The sequence below is a fragment of the Hyperolius riggenbachi genome, unplaced genomic scaffold (assembly GCF_040937935.1).
Source record: "Hyperolius riggenbachi isolate aHypRig1 unplaced genomic scaffold, aHypRig1.pri scaffold_113, whole genome shotgun sequence".
NCBI lineage: Eukaryota > Metazoa > Chordata > Amphibia > Anura > Hyperoliidae > Hyperolius > Hyperolius riggenbachi.
The window spans coordinates 106,346-129,874 of NW_027152339.1; the positions used below are offsets into that span (position 1 = coordinate 106,346).

At 48.4% G+C, this 23,529-nt stretch overlaps 1 protein-coding gene across 3 annotated transcripts in view; it reads right to left on the reverse strand.

The window, feature by feature from the left end:
* Positions 1–23,529, reverse strand: part of LOC137543600 (class I histocompatibility antigen, F10 alpha chain-like) — a 281,306-nt gene that overhangs the window by 8,332 nt on the left and 249,445 nt on the right. For all 3 annotated transcript variants that reach the window (XR_011025548.1, XR_011025547.1, XM_068264701.1), the window contains 2 exons: positions 18,877–18,915; positions 3,466–3,507 (listed from right to left, as the gene is read on the reverse strand). Coding sequence is in view for 1 of the 3 variants with exons in the window: in XM_068264701.1 (XP_068120802.1) it covers positions 3,466–3,507; positions 18,877–18,915 (81 nt within the window). In the remaining 2 variants the exon portion in view is untranslated. The remainder of the gene's footprint in view (positions 1–3,465; positions 3,508–18,876; positions 18,916–23,529) is intronic.

The window sequence follows — 23,529 nt, forward strand, 5'->3', positions numbered from 1 at the left end:
TTTTTCCAGGCGCCGCTTTTGACTGTATGCACAAATACACCCCGAAACACATTATACTACTTCTCCTGAGTACAGCGATACCACATGTGTAACACTTTTTTGCAGCCTAGGTGCGCTAAGGGGCTCAACGTCCTATGACTACCTTTAGGATTTCACAGGACATTTTGAGGCATTTGGTTTCTAGACCACTCACGCTTTAGGGCCCCTAAAATGCCAGGGCAGTATAGGCAGTATAAATAACAAATTAGAGTGATGTGCTCTCCTGCTCAGTCGGCAATGACTGAGCAGGAGAGCACATCGCTCTCATTTATTATTTTCCATATGTGATGTGATTATAATGCTTGTTTTTTATAATGCACTAGCACCTTACCACTAAGCACTTTTTTCCTTGATGACGGCTCCCCTTTTAGGAGTTGAAACATGTTGGATTGGTGGGGTTTTTTTCTTTAATGTAAAAAAAGTTAACAGCAACCTAGTCAAGGTTTAGAGTTAGAGTTAAACCATAGATGTACCTAGTTTACTGACAGATTTACATACCTCAACCAATAATGTAACCCGTCCTTAATATGATTTTTTGACCTTATTGATCACATAGTGTTTTTATGGTAAATTAAGTAAAAGTTATGTTTTAATTACTTCTAAAAGGATCATTTTTGTCAGTACCTTGTTGGCAATATAGTTAACATCACTGATATGCAAATTACAGCCATACAAGTTTTTTTTTTCTGGCAGAATACTACTTCTGAGGGTAGGGAGAGATAAAATAAATGAAATTAATAAATGGTTTAAATCTGCACTACAGTCCTATATATAGTCACCATACAATGAATTTCCTGTGGGATTGCTGCAGGTGGTCTAATCTTTCCAAAACTTTAAATTATGCACTGCTGCTCTCCACCAACATGTGCAATAGAAACCGAGCTCCACGTAGGGTAATAACGTTCACACTAAGAGAATATTTCCAACACATCCGTGCTCCTGAAAAACTTGTGTAACACTCTTCATGCACCACAACAAAAATCCTATTGCTGCAATGCTCACCAGATATGATCCACCTCAGTTTCTCAGGCGGGTCATGCGTTTGAGAATGTCAGAGTCCTTATCTCCGCTCACTCGTTCTGCAAAATACAATGGATCTCCACATAGGGTAATATAGTAACACTAGAGCCCTTCCGTGCCCATACTCTGTGCTGTGCCACACACTCCGTGTTATTCACTTTAACTGCTCACCAGATCAGGCCCACCTCTAGCTTGCAAGTGGATACAGCGCTTTTGTTGAATTAACTGACTGCTTCAGGCTCTTCCGCCTTTCATATATAGTTTAATTCATTTTTCACTCTGGGCTCCTGGCATCACCAACGTGGGAGGAAGTGGCGTCACTACATTCTGGTCTATGTACTTTGTACCATTTCTTTTCCAAAATTAAATACAAAATGTCTAGCCAATTATCATATGAAACTCTCTTGTGATAGAGTATTTCTTAGTAGTACACATGTGTACACATTCTCAAACGCATGACCCGCCTGAGAAACTGAGGTGGATCATATCTGGTGAGCATTGCAGCAATAGGATTTTTGTTGTGGTGCATGAAGAGTGTTACATGAGTTTTTCAGGAGCACGGATGTGTTGGAAATATCATCTTAGTGTGAACGTTATTACCCTATGTGGTGCTCGGTTTCTATTGCAGATGTTAGTGGAGAGCAGCAGTGCATAATTTAAAATACATGAAATATTGACCTTTTTCTAATAGGCTGCCACTGAATAGAGACAGTAAAACATTTAACCTACTCTGTAAATGTTTAAATACAATTGCAAACACTCCGTAATATGTACAGAGAAAATTTCTAGAAACTTAGTCCAATGGACAAGCCCTATAGTACTAGTATATGTTAAAAGTTATAACTTTATTGAATCTAATTTAAAAGGGAATAATAACCAATATAGTATTTATAGGGTATTATAGTATAGTTAACAGTGTACACAAAACTAATAGCAATATTGGCAGGGGGGTAGCAATAGGGGTTGCAGAGGTTGCGACCGCATCTAGGCCCTTGGGCCAGAGGGGCCCCGAGGGGGCCCTCGCTCAACTGCAGTATTAGCTCTCTATTGGTCCTATGCTGGTAATAATCACTTCTATAGATCCTTTGAATAGTGGTAATCATTAACAAACTGTAACCCAATCCCTTATTTGGGGGATGTCAGTTATTATGCAGGCATCCTGGATACAATATCGAATTCTCTGGTCGGCCAAATACTTCTGAGTCGGAAGTATTGGACCAATCAGAGAATGCAACCGTTTATTGCGGAAATCAGAATACCACAGTAATTTTAGACCAATCACAAGACTTGGATACTACTGAGTTCTTCTGAGTCTTGTGATTGGCCATGTCTGTGGTATTCTGAATTCTGTAGTAAACCTCCACATTCTCTGATTGGTCTAATTACCACCGAGTATTTCCGAGTCCGATTTTAGGCCAATCAGAGAATGTGGAGGCTTAAAGACTAAATTGGAATACCAAGGACATTTTTGGGCCAATCACAAAATTTGGGGAAAATAGTTTCTGCAGTATTCCAATTTCTGTTAAAAAAATCTACATTATGTGATTGGTCCAATGCTTCCAAGGTTTTGTGATTGGCTATTGCTGGCATCCGAATTACAGTGATTTGACCAAAATTACCCCGGTGCCACCATAGCCATAATTAATATTACGGTCTATGGTGGTGCCCAAATCAGGTGCTAAGTGGGCACTGACATGACCTGACTGGAAGGTGGAGAGTTCAGCTAGGGTGGGGGGAGGGATGTGAAAACAGAGGTGGTGGTCAGAACTGAGGGGTCGGTCTGGGTGGAGAGGTTAGTTGGGGGAGGGGGGCAGTGAGAATGAATTAAGAACGCTAGCCAAGGTAGGAGGTGCTAGCCAAGGTAGGAAGGGTCAGCCAATAGGGGAAGGGGGGTCTAGATGGGGTGGGAGCAATCGTTATTGAGGAAGTAGTCAGGGCATAAGAGTCAACTCTAGTGGGGAGGTTAGTGGAAAAGCACAAGGGGATAGATAGTAAGGACTGCAGGAGGGGCGGGGGTGATAGTTATGCCCCTGATTAAGGGTTAAAACCCACTAGAAGCCTTTTCTAAGCGCTAGTGATTTGAAAAAGCTCTAGCTAATGCAAAGCTATTGGGGATTTTTATAAAATAATATCCCTCTAGTGTGATCACACTCATAGCATTATATTAGCAAGAGCTTTTCAAATCACAAAGTGCACAGAAAAGCGCACCTAGTGGGTTCCAGGCCTCAAGCAGATAAAGCACACACTGCAGCTAGATTACTATTAATACTACACTGTGTAATAGCTTATAGAGTAGATAAAGGGGTTGGCATACCTGTATCTTACAAAGAGCATATAATACATAAATGGAGGAACGCTGCATAATATAATAAGCAAGAGAGAAGCACATATTAGAACTTTACTTACTGCCAGCTGGCAAATCATTGTCATCATCACTAAGTTGCTCACCTGAAACAAACAGAGAGAAGAGATGAGGAAAAGGACATCATTTTCTCTTTCACATTCTTCATACTGGAAATAAATCAACCAGAAATCTGATTGTCAGTCTAGGTGAGACTTCAGGTCTAGACTTCTTATGAAATTGATATGCAAACATACACATGGCAGGGTTATTAGCCAATATGGAGTCCCCTTTGCCCTGTGCCATCCAGGGGCGTTCCTAGGGTCCTTGGAGATCGGGAGCACCTGTGGGAACTAGGTGGGGGCATGGCAAAAATGGGCATGGTCATGCGGTCAGTGACCGTGACCATGGGTGGGGCCAAATGTACATGAACTTAGCAGCGGTGTAAGCTGCAGATAACGGGCCTGCCCATCGAAATATTGGATGGATCCCCCTGTCCCTTATTTAGATAATTTACAATCAGTATAGGCATAAATCAAAGATGTATACGCACATACTGACCAATTTTACCACCCCCATGCAGTAAGTGGGCCCACAGACAATGAATGTGATGAACAGAGCTAAAATTGGCTAATCAAAATTGTATGTGTGTACCAGGCTTTACAGCTAATACTGTACATAGTGAAAGTAGCAGGGATCAGCATACAATACAGCTGGTTTACAATCAGTAAAGGCACAGAGTAACACCTTATACTGTATACACTGGAGGTAGATCAGCACACAGTGCAGGCACTAGAGAACAGCTTATTGTAACGATTGTGTAATTATTTCCGTGGTCAGCGCACAGGATGCGCGCTGACACTACGGAAATCCTCCACAAGCGTATAATCGGAGAGAACCCAGCAATGGTGCTATGCACCTGTAGAGGGGAATTCCTGCCGGCAGATGGATCTGTGGAGAACAGGGGAACAACCTCTCTGTACTGCCAAAGATGCCAGATAGGAATTGTACGAGGGGAAGCAATGCAGGGCAAGATAGCCCTTAAAGAGAGAGAGCACAGAGACAGGATGTATGTGTGTCCACCAATCTAGTCGCCACCCAGCGACGGTGAACACACAACAGCGGAAACCAAGTGTCACGGACGGTTGCGGGGCCGCAGGCGCGTCCTGGAACCGCCCGTGAAGAAAAGAACGATCGCACTCGATTCCCTGCATCGATTGCGCTTCAGATCAATAGAACCAAGATTTGATGTGTAGTATCCCTCTGCTTAGGAACAGCTGGGGGATCTGTCTTAGCTGAGTGAAAGCCTGGGGGGAGGTGTTAATTAGCTTGAACATCTTCCCTGTGGAAGGCACAATTTCCCTTTCTGGTCTGGGAACCAGGTGACACCTAGCTGATCTCATTTAGATGTTAATTAACCAAAGGGTGATCAGGATGCCTAGGTGCAGCCAGGCAGGCTACGAATCTCCGGGAGGTCTTGACACCTTGATCACTGGTAAAGATCAAAGGGAAGTCAGCTGTTAGCAGCTAGAACACATCCTGAATAAACCTGAGTCTCATAGCATAATCCATAACTTCCCAGATCTGTCATATTTCTGGGGTTCCTGAGATGGCAGCTTCGCCAAACGTGGGGGAAGTGTAGCATGAGCCCCGGTGCTGGTTCTGAGGAAGTTTCAGAACATTCTGAGGTAAGGGCTGCCAGTGAGGCAGTTTGAAAGTGCCCTGATGATACCACAGGGGTCCCACCCCTCATGGCTGGTATCAGGGCGCTGGGTAAATCGAGACAGACCTGAAAATGTTAATAAATCTGCCCTGACCTGTACAGTTCTGTGAGATAGAGCCCATATATGGGTAGATATGATTTCTAGTCCCCAGGACAAGGGGAGGGCTCATCTCATCTTCTAAGGGGGTGTGTGGCTCCCCGCCCTCACTCCCTCCTACTGAATCAGGGGCATAAGAATGGCAGAGGAGCCAAACTCAGTGTCCTCCACCCTGAAAACATCTTGAACTCATCGGTGCCAGCTTGAGGATATGCTGGCATCCACCTGGTCTGAACTCTGAACTTTGATTGAAACCCAGAACTCTGTTTTTCCCACAAAAAGGACATCTTTCCAGGAACTAAGTATTTTTCTCCCTTCTTTTATTTTTTATACTGGCTATTACTGTCTTAATAATTGTGATTTTAATAATTGTCTGTATATATTAATTATTTATATTGCGTGAATAAACGACTTTCTCCAAGTCATTCACTGTCCGCTACCCTGCTTATCAGCACACACAGAACTGATCCCGGGTCTCTGAAGATACGCTACTGTTTGTTTGTTGTTGGCTAGACAGAATATCGTGTGTTTAACCGTTTTATTCGCAGGGCTAGTCAGTTAGTGGGCTCCACGGTCCCATGGTAACCGCGGTGGTGGCAGTTTACTCTGAACCAGTGGGTGAAGTTGTAATCACCCGTGTCTCACAGGCTCCCTTCTGGTTTGTCTGCGTCTATCTCTTAACGGTTCCTGCGCATTGACTGCGACCAGAGTTCGCACGATCCGTGCGCTGGCACCGTTTAGAAGGCTAATTGCGGTCAGCCACCAGGGCTCCTGTGACAGTGTTAGGCAGCGGTTGGGACCTGTGTTGTGCTGAAAGTATCTAAGATAGCGCTAGCGCTATCAAGAAACGAACTAATTCGTTGGTGTAGCTGGAAGGCAATATATTTTTTTATATATACAGAGAGACTGTGTAGCCAGTACCCCTCCCCAAAAGTTTTATTTTATTTGGCATGGAAATGTCCAGGAACTACCAGAACATGTGCCTGTCGGACCTGCAAAATCTTTGCCAAGCGAGAGGCGTTGACGTCGGCCGCAGGAAACAACAGGACCTGATAGCAGACTTGTCCAGATGGGATACCCAGCAACTGCGGGAGCCGGGAGTGTCCGCTGAGGTGGATACCAGCCCATCTGACAATCGAGGGGAACCAGAGGCTGAAGATCCTAGGCGTACAGAGGTTGTGCATCCTGAGGGCCCTGCATCAACAGATACGCCAGAGACTGTCAGTATGGACCCCAATCCCAGAGTTTCTGAAAGTACTCGCCTGGAACCGGCCAGTACTGGACTGTCCGTTTGTACTGATCCGCTAATGCAGCAGGCATTACAAAAGCTGATGGACACTGACCTGGACAAGTACCTGCAGTACATGCGTGAGGAGCGCCAATCTGCAGAAGCGCGGACAGAGCGCCAAATGCGGGAGGAACGGGAGCGGCAAGCTGCTGCTGCTGCTGCTGAACGCCACGCGGAGAGGGATGCCGCTGAGCGAGAACGGGAGCGCCAACGACAGCATGAGCTAAACATGGCAAAAGTGCAACAGGCCAGCCGGAGTTCACCGCCCAGTCTCCCTGCTGAAGGAGCTGCAGCACCCGTAAGTGCAAAATTTAAATTTGCTAATATTGAGAAAGACACAGACATTGACTTGTTTTTGCGGTCTTTTGAAAAAGCATGCCGTCAGTATCGTCTGTCCCAAGACCAGTGGGCCAGACATCTGACACCTTTGCTGCGCTACAAAGCGCTTGATGCCTTCGCAGAATTGCCTGCGGAGAAGGATAATGATTATGCTGCTATAAAAGACGCTATCATTACTAAGTACCAGCTGACGCCAGAAGCCTATCGGAAAAAGTTCAGGGCCTGGCAGAAAAAATCTTCTGATTCGTACCGAGATGTGGTCAGCAGCTTGCTCACCACACTCCGCCAGTGGACTCTAGGCCTCACCAAAGGGTCTTATGGCGTCCTGGAGGACTTGATAGTCCTCGAACAATTTCTGAACATTTGCCCTGCTGATGTACGACAGTTTGTGTTAGAACGCAGGCTGGCTTCAGCCACTGTCGCTGCAGACCTTGCTGAGACTTTTGCAACTACCCGGGTGGCTGATACCCGCAGAACTGTCCCATCCAGCTGGAGAGGAGGTCAGCCCAATACTCTGGCAGACTCTCCTGCCCCTGTGAGCCGTCCGCCACAGAGGCCACCCAGCGCAGCTGCTGCACCCAGGCCTGCCGCGCCTGGAGAGGTCACCTGTCACTACTGCCGCCAGCCCGGACACATGAAATTCGACTGCCCGGAGCGGAGACAGACACCACCAGCACCTGGATCATCTGCATCACCTGCACCTCACCCACAGCAGAGGCAACCCGCCAGCGAACCACAGCCTGGATCATCAGATTTTGTCCTGTTTGCCCGCGGAAAGGAAATCCGCGACCGAACCGACCAGCAGCAACTTGTTAGAGTGAACGGCAAAGTTGTCACCGGATTCCGAGACACCGGAGCTGACATCACGTTAGTTCACTCACACCTTGTGCCAAAGGAGAGCATCAGCTCCAGCCGATCCCTTGTCCTTACTGGAGTAGAGGGCACCCTTTTTCACATAGCCCACGCAAGAGTGAAGCTGGATTGGGGAGTGGGAGGAATCCAAGAAAGGGTTGTTGGGGTTATGAAGGATCTCCCAGTCCCTGTGTTGCTGGGGACTGATTTGGGCAAGCTTGTGTCCTACTATGAATCTGCCACGACCGCCTTGTCGCTCACGGAAGGAGACGGACTCTCCACCCACCACCAGGTACTTTATACACTTGGGGGAGCACCAGGGGGAGGTGGGTTGAATGTGCCCAGTTCAAGGGTACCAGGTTCAATAGTGCCTGCTTCAAAGGCACCTGAGTTTGAGGTACAGACTGTCTGTTGTGATGATGCCGTAACTGTACCTGAGTTTCCTGTACAACCTGTCTGTAATGAAAAAATGTCTATACCTGTCAATGTCATTACTGCATGCAATGATGATTTGAGTAATGTCCGTCTGTGCCATTCTGACAGTGTACCTGTGCTAGCAGTACCGCGCAGCTGCACTGCTCAGAACCAGAGCTCAGAACAGGTGGAGGGGGTTCCGGCCTCCTCCCCCTCCTCTGCCCGCAGGGATGAGACCTTTCAGCCGCTGGCCTCGTGTGACATGAGCCAGTTGGCTGAAACTGACAGCGCTGTACTCACAGCAGCACTACAAAGCGACCCAAGCCTGGAGATGCTCAGGCAGCAAGCCGCTGAGCCCCTCGCAGACGGGGCTGCTTTCAAGGCGTACTGGGAAGGTGGGAGACTGTACAGTGAGTCTGTACAGCCCCCTACAGGTAGATCCCACGCGAATACCAAATGGCTTGTGGTCCCGAGTGCGTTTAGGGGACATGTGCTGAAATCCGCACATGGTAATCCTCTGACAGGGCACTCGGGTGTCCGCAAGACACTTGCCGGTATTCGGAACCAGTTTTATTGGCCCCGGATGAACAGGGATGTAGCAAACTACTGCAGGGCATGTGCCGTCTGTCAGGAGCTGGGAAGGTCCAGGGATTCCCGCGGGGTTCCCTTAGGTCCACAGCCACTTAGCAGGGGAACCCTGCGTGGGCTGGCTGTTGACCTAACCAACCCACTGCCCGTTGTCAGCAGTCCCGGCAGACACCACATCCGACTGCAGTGGCGCAAACGCCCTGTCCAGAACGGTCCATGTCGGGTCAACCCTGAGGGTAGCAGACCGCGACCGGTCCAGGGGAACCGAGCCACAGGCTCCAATAGGTTTTCCCGCCGTACCGGCAACTCGAGGCCCGTCAGCCAGGTTAGCGGCGCCGCCACACATCTTGCGGATGGGTGGCTAAGCCGCAGACAAGGGGGAGGGCTGTCACGGACGGTTGCGGGGCCGCAGGCGCGTCCTGGAACCGCCCGTGAAGAAAAGAACGATCGCACTCGATTCCCTGCATCGATTGCGCTTCAGATCAATAGAACCAAGATTTGATGTGTAGTATCCCTCTGCCTAGGAACAGCTGGGGGATCTGTCTTAGCTGAGTGAAAGCCTGGGGGGAGGTGTTAATTAGCTTGAACATCTTCCCTGTGGAAGGCACAATTTCCCTTTCTGGTCTGGGAACCAGGTGACACCTAGCTGATCTCATTTAGATGTTAATTAACCAAAGGGTGATCAGGATGCCTAGGTGCAGCCAGGCAGGCTACGAATCTCCGGGAGGTCTTGACACCTTGATCACTGGTAAAGATCAAAGGGAAGTCAGCTGTTAGCAGCTAGAACACATCCTGAATAAACCTGAGTCTCATAGCATAATCCATAACTTCCCAGATCTGTCATATTTCTGGGGTTCCTGAGATGGCAGCTTCGCCAAACGTGGGGGAAGTGTAGCATGAGCCCCGGTGCTGGTTCTGAGGAAGTTTCAGAACATTCTGAGGTAAGGACTGCCAGTGAGGCAGTTTGAAAGTGCCCTGATGATACCACAGGGGTCCCACCCCTCATGGCTGGTATCAGGGCGCTGGGTAAATCGAGACAGACCTGAAAATGTTAATAAATCTGCCCTGACCTGTACGGTTCTGTGAGATAGAGCCCATATATGGGTAGATATGATTTCTAGTCCCCAGGACAAGGGGAGGGCTCATCTCATCTTCTAAGGGGGTGTGTGGCTCCCCGCCCTCACTCCCTCCTACTGAATCAGGGGCATAAGAATGGCAGAGGAGCCAAACTCAGTGTCCTCCACCCTGAAAACATCTTGAACTCATCGGTGCCAGCTTGAGGATATGCTGGCATCCACCTGGTCTGAACTCTGAACTTTGATTGAAACCCAGAACTCTGTTTTTCCCACAAAAAGGACATCTTTCCAGGAACTAAGTATTTTTCTCCCTTCTTTTATTTTTTATACTGGCTATTACTGTCTTAATAATTGTGATTTTAATAATTGTCTGTATATATTAATTATTTATATTGCGTGAATAAACGACTTTCTCCAAGTCATTCACTGTCCGCTACCCTGCTTATCAGTACACACAGAACTGATCCCGGGTCTCTGAAGATACGCTACTGTTTGTTTGTTGTTGGCTAGACAGAATATCGTGTGTTTAACCGTTTTATTCGCAGGGCTAGTCAGTTAGTGGGCTCCACGGTCCCATGGTAACCGCGGTGGTGGCAGTTTACTCTGAACCAGTGGGTGAAGTTGTAATCACCCGTGTCTCACAGGCTCCCTTCTGGTTTGTCTGCGTCTATCTCTTAACGGTTCCTGCGCATTGACTGCGACCAGAGTTCGCACGATCCGTGCGCTGGCACCGTTTAGAAGGCTAATTGCGGTCAGCCACCAGGGCTCCTGTGACACCAAGTGAGAACGCAATCGCAAGAGATGACGATTGCCAACAGGGAAACAAGACTGAGTAAGCACAGAGATAGAATGTATGTGTGTCCACCAATCTAGTCGCCACCCAGCGACGGTGAACGCACAACAACGGAAATGAAGTGGAAACGCAATTGCAAGTGTAGCGATTGCCAATAGTGACACAAGACTGAACTAGACCGAGCACAAGTATAAAGAAAGAGCACAGGGACAGAATGAATGTGTGTCCACCAATCTAGTTGCCACCCAGGGCCGGTGAACACGCATCAGCAGAAACAAAGTATGAATGCAATCGCCAGACTGGCGATTGCCAACAGACACAAGACTGAGCAGGACAGAGCACGAGAGTAGCAAAAGGCACAGCAAGCAACAACAATAAGAACATCAAGGAAAATAACAAACGCTAGCTAAACGCGAACACCGCACTCATTCGCAACAGCGAACGCGTTTAAGCACGATCACCGCGCGTTAGGCGCCCAGTGATAAGCGTGCCACCCTAACTAACCAAAGTACACAAACATGAAATAGAGAACGCGAACGCTTGCTAAATGGATACCTCACCGAGCCTACAGCAAGCGTTCGTACCAGACAAGACAGACAGACAGATGGGGCTACCAGTAGCAACTGCTGCTCTGGCTAGCACCCCTAAGGCAGAATATAGAAGGAACCACCACTGCTACCGCTAGAGCGGATGCGATCCAGACAGACAAACAGATGGGGCTACCAGTAGCAACCGCTGCTCTGGTTAGCACCCCTAAGGCAGAATACAGAAGGAAGCACTGCCACTACCACTAGGGCGAATGCAATCCAGACAGATGGAGCAGCCAGCAGCAACCGCAGCTCTGGCCTACACTCCCAGACAGACAGAACGATTTCCTGTCGACCGCCGCTGGCGACAAGACAATCGAGGCAGAGAAACAGAACAAGGCAATACAACAATGCCTAGTGCAGTCCCCAGGAATACTCTAAGATAATCTTTAGCAAACAATAGCAAGGCTGACACTCCAGGAGTGTTTAGCAGGAACAAACCATCATGACCAGCAAAGGATCCTGGGAGAACATGGTATATATACTGCAAGCCTTCAAAGGCGGCGGCTAGGCAATTTGCATAAGTGTATGCAAATTCCTCAGTGACAGAGCAAGTCTGAAACTTGCAAAGTAAAGACAGGTCTCTTTTCCAAAGACCTGCAGCCCTCAGACTTAAAGGGAAGGTCCAAGCAAAAAAAAAAAATGAGTTTCACTTACCTGGGGCTTCTACCAGCCCCATGTAGCCATCCTGTGCCCTCGTAGTCACTCACTGCTGCTCCAGTCCCCCGCTGGCAGCTTTCTGACCTCGGAGGTCAGGGCCACATTGCATACATTTTTACGCATTCCAGCTAGTGCAGGAACAAAAATTTACGCGTTGCACCACTAACGCGTAAAAATGTATGTGTTAATGTTCCTGCACTAGCGGGAATGTGTAAAAATGTACGCAATTCGACCCTGACCTCCGAGGTCAGAAAGCTGCCAGCGGGGGACTGGAGCAGCAGTGAGTGACTACGAGGGCACAGGATGGCTGCATGGGGCTGGTAGAAGCCCCAGGTAAGTGAAACTCATTTTTTTTTTTTGCTTGGACCTTCCCTTTAAGGAATGGTCAAACAGCTGTCTGCCTGTGCAGACAGCTGAGCGGATCATTGCACTTATACTGTACATACTGTAGGCAGCAGAATTCAGCACACTGCAGCTAGTGCACAGAAAGATATGAGGGTTATGTTGTGCGGCGCGCTTGGGTGGGCCATGGACCAGAGTGTGGGTGTGGTAACGGGTGGAGACAAATGTACATGAACTTAGCAATGGTGGGACATTAGATTAGGACAGTGGTGGCGAACCTTTTGGAGGCCGAGTGCCCAAACTGCAACCCAAAAGTCACTTATCTATCGCAAAGTGGCAACAGCAATTTAAACTAAATAATGTACAAACGTTTTAACTCATAAATGAACATTATGGAAAATCCAAGTTGAAAATAAACTGTGAAGATAAACAATTTCATCCATCCTACTCCTGAAAAATGTATTAAATTTTTTAAAACCTCCCAGTTTTATTTTCTGTTTGAAAAAGCTAAAAAAGTAGGTTTAATGCTATTGTCTCATATGATGATGATTCAGCTTTTCCCATAGTCTCGCAGTTAGCAATCATGTGACCCCCAACAAGACAAATTCAGCAATCATGAGGCCTCCAACAATACAAATTCAGCAATTGTGAGGCCCCTATCAAGACAAATTCAGCAATCATGAGGCCCCCAACATGACAAATTCATCAATCGTGAGGCCCCCGACATGACAAATTCCGCAATCGTGAGGCCCCCAACATGACAAATTCAGCAATCGTGAGGCCCCCAACATGACAAATTCAGCAATCGTGAGGCCCCCAACAAGACAAATTCAGCAATCGTGAGGCCCCCAACAAATCACGAGGCCCCCAACAAGACAAATTCAGCAATCTTGAGGCTCCCAACAAATCATGAGGCCACAACAAGACAAATTCAGCAGTCATGAGGCACATAAATAGACAGCATTTCACATAAATAGGCAGAATGCCCCCTTAATATGGTAGACACCTCTCACCTGGCTTCTGAATTCTCCTCTACTGGCTGCTGTGCCTGGCAATACTGTTTTTGGCTGGATTGGTGATGATGTGTGGGCTGAAAGGCCTGGCAGTGATGCTGTGGCCGATGCTGTGGCTGGGTTGGCTGGCTGTGATCTGGCTGGCGGTAATGCTGGGCTGTTGAAGTAAATACTGGCCTGACTGGTGATGCTGTGGCCTTTTTGACAGTGATTCTGGGCTGGTTGGCTGGTGGTGATGCTAGGCTGGTTGGCTGGTGGTGATGCTGGGCTGGCTGGCCTGGATAGTTTAGGTTGTGACAGGTGCCCCCTAGTTAGGGTAGCGCCAGGAGTCCCCCAGTTTAGGTAGCGACAGAAGCTCCCCAGGTTAGGTAGTGAGTGACAGGCGCCCCCCAGGTTAGGTAGTGAGTGACAGGCGCCCCCCAGGTTAGGTAGTGAGTGACAGGGACCCCCAGGTTAGATAGTGAGTGACAGGGACCACCAGGTTATATAGTAAGTGACAGGGACCCCCAGGTTAGATAGTGAGTGACAGGGACCCCCAGGTTAGATAGTGAGTGACAGGGACCCCCAGGTTAGATAGTGAGTGACAGGGACCCCCAGGTTAGATAGTGAGTGACAGGGACCCCCAGGTTAGATAGTGAGTGACAGGGACCACCAGGTTAGATAGTGAGCGACAGGGACCCCCCGGTTAGGTAGTGAGTGACAGGGACCACCAGGTTAGGTAGTGAGTGACAGGGACCCCCAGGTTAGATAGTGAGTGACAGGGACCCCCAGGTTAGGTAGTGAGTGACAGGGACCCCCAGGTTAGATAGTGAGTGACAGGGACCCCCAGGTTAGACAGTGAGTGACAGGGACCCCCAGGTAGGTAGTGAGTGACAGGGACCACCAGGGCTGGCTGGCCTGGATAGTTTAGGTAGTGACAGGTGCCCCCTAGTTAGGGTAGCGCCAGGAGTCCCCCAGTTTAGGTAGCGACAGAAGCCCCCCAGGTTAGGTAGTGAGTGACAGGCGCCCCCCAGGTTAGGTAGTGAGTGACAGGGACCCCCAGGTTAGATAGTGAGTGACAGGGACCCCCAGGTTATATAGTAAGTGACAGGGACCCCCATGTTAGATAGTGACTGACAGGGACCCCCAGGTTAGATAGTGAGTGACAGGGACCCCCAGGTTAGATAGTGAGTGACAGGGACCCCCAGGTTAGGTAGTGAGTGACAGGGACCACCAGGTTAGGTAGTGAGTAACAGGGACCCCCAGGTTAGATAGTGAGTGACAGGGACCCCCAGGTTAGATAGTGAGTGACAGGGACCCCCAGGTTAGATAGTGAGTGACAGGGACCCCCAGGTTAGATCGTGAGTGACAGGGACCCCCTGGTTAGATAGTGAGTGACAGGGACCACCAGGTTAGATAGTGAGTGACAGGGACCGCCAGGTTAGGTAGTGAGTGACAGGGACCACCAGGTTAGGTAGTGAGTGACAGAGACCCCCAGGTTAGATAGTGAGTGACAGGGACCCCCAGGTTAGATAGTGAGTGACAGGGACCCCCAGGTTAGATAGTGAGTGACAGGGACCCCCAGGTAGGTAGTGAGTGACAGGGACCACCAGGTTAGATCGTGAGTGACAGGGACCCCCTGGTTAGATAGTGAGTGACAGGGACCCCCAGGTTAGATAATGAGTGACAGGGACCACCAGGTTAGGTAGTGAGTGACAGGGACCACCAGGTTGGATAGTGAGTGACAGGGACCACCAGGTTAGGTAGTGAGTGACAGGGACCACCAGGTTAGGTAGTGAGTGACAGGCGCCCCCCAGATAGTGAGTGACAGGGACCACCAGGTTAGATAGTGACAGGGACCACCAGGTTAGGTAGTGAGTGACAGGGACCCCCAGTTAGGTAGTGAGTGACAGGGACCACCAGGTTAGATAGTGAGTGGCAGGCGCCCCCCAGTTAGATAGTGAGTGACAGGGACCACCAGGTTAGATAGTAAGTGACAGGGACCACCAGGTTAGGTAGTGAGTGACAGGGACCACCAGGTTAGATAGTGAGTGACAGGCGCACACCCCAGTTAGACAGTGAGTGACAGGGACCACCAGGTTAGATAGTGAGTGACAGGGACCACCAGGTTAGATAGTGAGTGACAGGGACCACCAGGTTAGATAGTGAGTGACAGGGACCACCAGGTTAAATAGTGAGTGACAGGGACCACCAGGTTAAATAGTGAGTGACAGGGACCACCAGGTTAGGTAGTGAGTGACGGACCCCCAGTTAGGTAGTGAGTGACAGGGACCACCAGGTTAGGTAGTGAGTGACAGGGACCCCCAGTTAGGTAGTGAGTGACAGGGGCCACCAGGTTAGATCGTGAGTGACAGGGACCACCAGGTTAGGTAGTGAGTGACAGGGACCCCCAGTTAGGTAGTGAGTGAAAGGGACCACCAGGTTAGATAGTTTGTGAGTGAGAGGTGCGCCCCCCCCCCCCCCCCCCGGTTAGGTAGTGAGTGACAGGGACCTCCAGCTAGGTAGTAAGTGAAAGGGACCATCAGTTTAGATAGTGAGTGACAGGGACCCCCAGGTTACTTAGTGAGTGACAGGGACCCCCAGGTACGATAGTGAGTGACTGGCGCCCCCCAGGTTAGATAGTGAGTGACAGGGACCCCCAGGTTAGGTAGTGAGTGACAGGGACCACCAGGTTAGGTAGTGAGTAACAGGGACCCCCAGGTTAGATAGTGAGTGACAGGGACCCCCAGGTTAGATAGTGAGTGACAGGGACCCCCAGGTTAGATAGTGAGTGACAGGGACCCCCAGGTTAGATCGTGAGTGACAGGGACCCCCTGGTTAGATAGTGAGTGACAGGGACCACCAGGTTAGATAGTGAGTGACAGGGACCCCCAGGTTAGGTAGTGAGTGACAGGGACCACCAGGTTAGGTAGTGAGTGACAGGGACCCCCAGGTTAGATAGTGAGTGACAGGGACCCCCAGGTTAGATAGTGAGTGACAGGGACCCCCAGGTTAGATAGTGAGTGACAGGGACCCCCAGGTAGGTAGTGAGTGACAGGGACCACCAGGTTAGATCGTGAGTGACAGGGACCCCCTGGTTAGATAGTGAGTGACAGGGACCCCCAGGTTAGATAATGAGTGACAGGGACCACCAGGTTAGGTAGTGAGTGACAGGGACCACCAGGTTGGATAGTGAGTGACAGGGACCACCAGGTTAGGTAGTGAGTGACAGGGACCACCAGGTTAGGTAGTGAGTGACAGGGACCACCAGGTTAGGTAGTGAGTGACAGGGACCCCCAGGTTAGATAGTGAGTGACAGGGACCCCCAGGTTAGATAGTGAGTGACAGGGACCCCCAGGTTAGATAGTGAGTGACAGGGACCCCCAGGTAGGTAGTGAGTGACAGGGACCACCAGGTTAGATCGTGAGTGACAGGGACCCCCTGGTTAGATAGTGAGTGACAGGGACCCCCAGGTTAGATAATGAGTGACAGGGACCACCAGGTTAGGTAGTGAGTGACAGGGACCACCAGGTTGGATAGTGAGTGACAGGGACCACCAGGTTAGGTAGTGAGTGACAGGGACCACCAGGTTAGGTAGTGAGTGACAGGCGCCCCCCAGATAGTGAGTGACAGGGACCACCAGGTTAGATAGTGACAGGGACCACCAGGTTAGGTAGTGAGTGACAGGGACCCCCAGTTAGGTAGTGAGTGACAGGGACCCCCAGGTTAGATAGTGAGTGGCAGGCGCCCCCCAGTTAGATAGTTAGTGACAGGGACCACCAGGTTAGATAGTAAGTGACAGGGACCACCAGGTTAGGTAGTGAGTGACAGGGACCACCAGGTTAGATAGTGAGTGACAGGCGCACACCCCAGTTAGACAGTGAGTGACAGGGACCACCAGGTTAGATAGTGAGTGACAGGGACCACCAGGTTAGATAGTGAGTGACAGGGACCACCAGGTTAGATAGTGAGTGACAGGGACCACCAGGTTAAATAGTGAGTGACAGGGACCACCAGGTTAAATAGTGAGTGACAGGGACCACCAGGTTAGGTAGTGAGTGACGGACCCCCAGTTAGGTAGTGAGTGACAGGGACCACCAGGTTAGGTAGTGAGTGACAGGGACCCCCAGTTAGGTAGTGAGTGACAGGGGCCACCAGGTTAGATCGTGAGTGACAGGGACCACCAGGTTAGGTAGTGAGTGACAGGGACCCCCAGTTAGGTAGTGAGTGAAAGGGACCACCAGGTTAGATAGTTTGTGAGTGAGAGGTGCGCCCCCCCCCCCCCGGTTAGGTAGTGAGTGACAGGGACCTCCAGCTAGGTAGTAAGTGACAGGGACCATCAGTTTAGATAGTGAGTGACAGGGACCCCCAGGTTACTTAGTGAGTGACAGGGACCCCCAGGTACGATAGTGAGTGACTGGCGCCCCCCAGTTAGGTAGTGAGTGACAGGGACCACCAGGTTAGATAGTCACAGGGACCCCCAGGTTAGATAGTGAGTGACAGGCGCCCCCCAGTTAGGTAGTGAGTGACAGGGACCACCAGGTTAGATAGTGAGTGACAGGCGCCCCCCAGTTAGATAGTGAGTGACAGGGACCACCAGGTTAGATAGTGAGTGACAGGCGTGCCCCCCCCCCCCCCCCCCCCCCGTTAGGTAGTGAGTGACAGGGACCTCTCACTCACCTCCAAGCAGCAGCTTCAGACCTCGAACAGCGCGCGACCCGACCAGTTAGAGCAGGCGCATGGACGCAGCAACATGCTCTATATGTGGAAGTGATGTCACTTCCGCATTGCAGTGCAGTGTGCTAGATCCTAGCGCCCGCACAGTGGTCGCCGGCTGATCGAGGTCTGATGCTGGCAGCAGCTGCCAGCTGGGGGGAAGCAGCGGCAGCCGGGGGAGACAGCGGGGCACCCCAAGAAATAGATTGGGGGCACCTGTGGACATGTTGGGGGCACAGGCCCCCCTAAAATAGGGCTAGCGACGCCCCTGGTGCCATCACAGTTTGTATAATGTAGTCAGAATCTGCATATATTATCTACATTTCAGGAGAAAGGTAAGAAGTATAGAGGGTCAATTTACAACTACAGAAATTGGTATCAACTTGTAGTGTACATACAGGGGATCTCATACCCATATCTTACATGTATAAAGCACATAGAGGCATGCATTAACATGCATACGGGGTGATTGCACAGTGCATAATACTGAGACCAGGACGCTTACCTTATCCGCCATACACGTTGTGGAGCAAAATTATCTATTGGGCCTGAAGATCATATTATCAATTGTATCTATATGCATGCATTAAGGTTCTCTAAATAGGAGTGCACTCCGAGATGGACTTTTTTTTTGATCATGGCCATATTATTACTTGTTTTCCACTTTTTAATGGTTTTTTTTATTCAGTTGTGCATAGGATTATATGCAATTTTGATATTGGTGAATAAAGGTTTGCATATGTTTATACCCAGGGCTCCCTATTTCAGTTGTATATGGTTTTCATCTAATTATAGGTGAGACGGGCTGATTTATTTGGAAAGAGGTAGATAACCTTTGTTTGTTGTATTTTTACTATTAATACTACACTGTGCAATAACTTATAGAGTAGATAAAGGGGTTGACATACCTGTATCTTACAAAGAGCATAAAATACATAAATGGAGGAACGCTGCATTGCAACGCACAGATAATAAGCAAGAGAGAAGCACATATTCGATTTTTACTTACTGTCAGCTGTAACATCAGTATTATCAATTAGGTGGTTATCTGAAACAAACACAGAGAGAAGAGATGAGGAACAGGACATCATTTTCTCTTTCACATTCTTCATACAGGAGATGAATCAGCCAGAAACCAATCTGATTGTCTCTCTAGGTGAGACTTCAGGTCTAGACTTGTTATGAAATTGATATTCAAATACAGTTTAGACATGCCAGGGTTATTAGCCAATATGGAGTCCCCTTCGCCCTGTACCATCACAGTTGGTATAACGTAGTCCGAATCTGCATACAATATTTGCACTTCAGTAGAGTGGTAAGAATTATAGAGGGTCAATAAACAACTACAGAAACAGTGGGAAGAGTTTTAATCACTTGAGGACCACAGTCTTTTCGTCCCTTAAGGACAGGGCCTTTTTCTCCATTCAGACCACTGCAGCTTTCACGGTTTATTGCTCGCTCATACAACCTACCACCTAAATGAATTTTACCTCCTTTTCTTGTCACTAATACAGCTTTCTTTTGGTGCTATTTGATTGCTGCTGCGAGTTTTAGTTTTTATTATATTCATCAAAAAAGACATGAATTTTGTCAAAAAAATGATTTTTTTATCTTTCTGTGCTGACATTTTTCAAATAAAGTAACATTTCTGAATACATTTTTGTCCAAATTTATTCTGCTACATGTCTTTGATAAAAAAAAAATCCATTCAGTGTATATTTATTGGTTTGGGTAAAAGTTATAGCGTTTACAATCTATGGTGCCAAAAGTGAATTTTCCCATTTTCAAGCATCTCTGACTTTTCTGCGCACCTGTCATGTTTCATGAGGTGCTAAAATTCCAGGATAGTATAAATACCCCCCAAATGACCCCATTTTGGAAAGAAGACATCCCAAAGTATTTAGTGAGAGGCATGGTGAGTTCATAGAAGATTTTATTTTTTGTCACAAGTTAGCGGAAAATGACACTTTGTGACAAAAAAAAAAGTTTCCATTTCTTCTAACTTGCGACAAAAAAAAATGAAATCTGCCACGGACTCACTATGCTCCTCTCTGAATACCTTGAAGTGTCTACTTTCCAAAATGGGGTCATTTGTGGGGTGTGTTTACTGTTCCTGGCATTTTGGGGGGTGCCTTATTGTAAGCACCCCTGTAAAGCCTAAAGTAGTACAATGTGTTTTGGGGTGTATTTTTACACATACCCATGCTGGGTGGGAGAAATATCTCTGTAAATGACAATCTTTTGATTTTTTTTTTTTACACACAATTGTCCATTTACAGAGATATTTCTCCCACTCAGCATGGGTATGTGTAAAAATACACCCCAAAACACATTATACTACTTCTCCTGAGTATGGCGATACCACATGTGTGGCACTTTTTTGCACCCTAACTGCGCTAAGGGGCCCAAAGTCCAATGAGTACCTTTAGGATTTCACAGGTCATTTTGTAGCATTTGGTTTCAAGACTACTCCTCACGGTTTAGGGCCCCTAAAATGCCAGGGCAGTATAGGAACCCCACTAATGACCCCATTTTAGAAAGAAAACACCCCAAGGTATTCCGTTAGGAGTATGGTGAATTCATAGAAGATTTTATTTTTTGTCACAAGTTAGCGGAAATTGATTATAATTGTTTTTTTTCACAAAGTGTCATTTTCCGCTAACTTGTGACAAAAAATAAAATCTTCTATGAACTCACCACACTCCTAACAGAATACCTTTGGGTGTCTTCTTTCTAAAATTGGGTCATTTGTGGGGTTCCTATACTGCCCTGGCATTTTAGGGGCCCTAAACCTTGAGGAGTAGTCTTGAAACCAAATTGTAACGATTGGTGTCAGCGAGAACAGATTGCTCTGATTATTGGTGATCTGCAGTATCACCAATAATACAGATGCTATACCTGATTATGTGTGATCTGCAGAATCACCAATAATACTGGTATAGTCAGAAACAGGACAACCAATGTAAGAGTAGGTGTTTGGTGCAACAGTAATGATGGAGATACTTGCTTTCCCAGAAGAGCTGGGAGAGAGGAATATCTCTATATAACACAGAAATACAAACTCCAGCAAGCTGGAGATACAGACAATAGTGAGATAGATTACCCGAGAAGTGGGTAGAAGTAAGTTTAAACAAGCGTACTGAACACCCGTGGAGCGGGTGATTCAGACTGTAATGTAGTCACTATCACCTGAGGAGCAGGTAGAGAGGATAGTACTTGTAGTGACTGACCACCTGAGGAGCAGGTGATAAAGACTGTACTGCAGCAACTGACCACCTGAGGAGCAGGTGATTCAGACTGTACTGCAGCAACTGACCACCTGAGGAGCAGGTGATTCAGACTGTACTGCAGCTACTGACTACCTGAGGAGCAGGTGATTCAGATAGTACTGCAGCTAGTAATCTCCTGAGGAGCAGGTGATTCAGACTGTACTGCAGCTACTGACCACCTGAGGGGCAGGTGATTCAGATAGTACTGCAGCTAGTAATCTCCTGAGGAGCAGGTGATTCAGACTGTACTGCAGCTACTGACCACCTGAGGGGCAGGTGATTCAGATAGTACTGCAGCTAGAGTTCACCTGTGAAGCAGGTGATATTAGCAGAGGATCCCTCACCAGTGACTAGGCTCACTGGTGAGGACAGAAGAGTCAGACAGGCAGATTTGGCAACGAGCGGACAGATATGGTACAGAGACAGAAAGCTAGATCAGAGTAGTGTTTCAGGCAGAGTCGGCAACTATATCAGATAGGCAAAGGTACAGGATCAGTAAACAGAAGAGTAGTCAAGCTAGCAGAAGGTCATAACAAATAATACAATTCAATTAGTACTTTAAGCTATCAATAGAATCTGGCTAAGTGTGGATCCCCAGCTCCTGCTGGTTCTAGCACACTTTGGGATCTGACTAGGTCTGAGAGCTAACACGTAGCATTTGCAACAGCAGACGCGGAGCAACTGAACGACCTGTCCTATATATACTGCAAGCGCTCCACAGCGCCGCCCCAGTCACTCAGCCAATCTGGAGCATAGCTGGAGTCAGCTGACTCCCCTTCTAGTTGCATAAAGGTCCTGTCATCGCGCGCGCGCGCGTGCGTAGCCCTTAGTCTATGAGCAATAGAAGGACCAGGCAAAGCACCAGCATGTAACTGCGCGGCGGCAACCGCCGGCTGCGACGCGGAGATAGCCGCCATGCCGCTTGCTGTTGCGGCAGTATCTCCGCTATCTATTACAGTACCCCCCCTTCCCCCCTGAGGAGTGGACCCCGGACACTTCCTACCCGGTTTCTCAGGGTGTGACTCATGAAACTCTTTCTTTAACTCCTCCGCATGCATGCGACAATCCGGTACCCAAGTTCTCTCCTCTAGACCATACCCCTTCCAATGAACCAGGTACTGTACAGAATTCTGCACCAATCGAGAATCCAAAATCTTCTCGATCTCATACTCAGGTTGGTCGTCAATCATCACGGGGGGTCGTTGGTCGTCAATCATCATTAATTTTTTTGGACACAGGGTATGGGCCTATAAATCTGGGTCCTAACTTGGGTGATGGTTGTTTCAACGCTAGATGTCGAGTAGACACCCACACTTTATCTCCTGGGGAAAACTTCCACTCAAACGACCGTCTCTTATCTGCCTGTTTTTTCTGAGTCTGGAAAGCTTTCCCCAGATTTCTCTTTACTAAGACCCAGATCTCCCTTAAAGCCCTTTGCCAATCTTCTAGGGCCGGAAAGGGAGAAGATGCCACTGGCAAAGGAGAAAACTTAGGAGATCTCCCCGAGACCACTTGAAATAGAGAAAATCTTGAAGAAGAACTCTTCAGATTATTATGTGCAAACTCCGCAAATGGCAGGAACTTTACCCAATCCTATTGCGCATCTGCCACATAACATCTAAGAAATTGTTCCAGTGACTGGTTAACCCTTTCGATCTGTCCATTGGTCTGTGGGTGGGTGGTAGCCTGATGAAAATGAAAGGTTCATATTTAGTTGATGGCAAAAGGCTCTCCAGAATTTCGACACAAGCTGGACTCCCCTATCTGACACTACATTCTCCGGAATGCCATGCAGCCGGAAAATGTGCCGGATGAAGAGATCAGCCAATTCCTGGGCCGAGGGGAGTCCTTTCAGAGGCACGAAATTAGCCATTTTACTGAACCTATCAACTACCACCCAGATGACCGTCTTGCCCTCGGAGCTGGGGAATTCTTCCACAAAGTCCATAGACAAATGAGTCCAGGGTTCATTTGGCACTGGTAAAGACTGAAGTGTACCCACAGGTGCCTGACGAGATGGCTTACTTCTGGCACACACAGAGCATTCCCTTACAAACTCCTTTGCAATCAAGTGCCAATGATGGCCACCATACACATCTAGCCAATAGGTCTTGAGTTCGAGCAGCCCCAGGGATGCCCTGCATTCTTATGGATATGGAATAGTTGTAAGAGTTGTAAGCGAAAGGGAAGTGGCACAAAAAGAACCCCCTCGGGCTTCCCTTCTGGGATATCCTGTTGATAAGGCCCTAAGGTAACCGCCCAATCCTCCCAGGTTTCCGTGGCTGCTACCACCAGTTTCTGAGGTAAGATGGTCTCAGGGGCTGCAGGCTGAACTGTCTCAGGCTCAAAGCACCTAGACCAGTGATGGCGAACCTTTTACAGGCCGAGTGCCC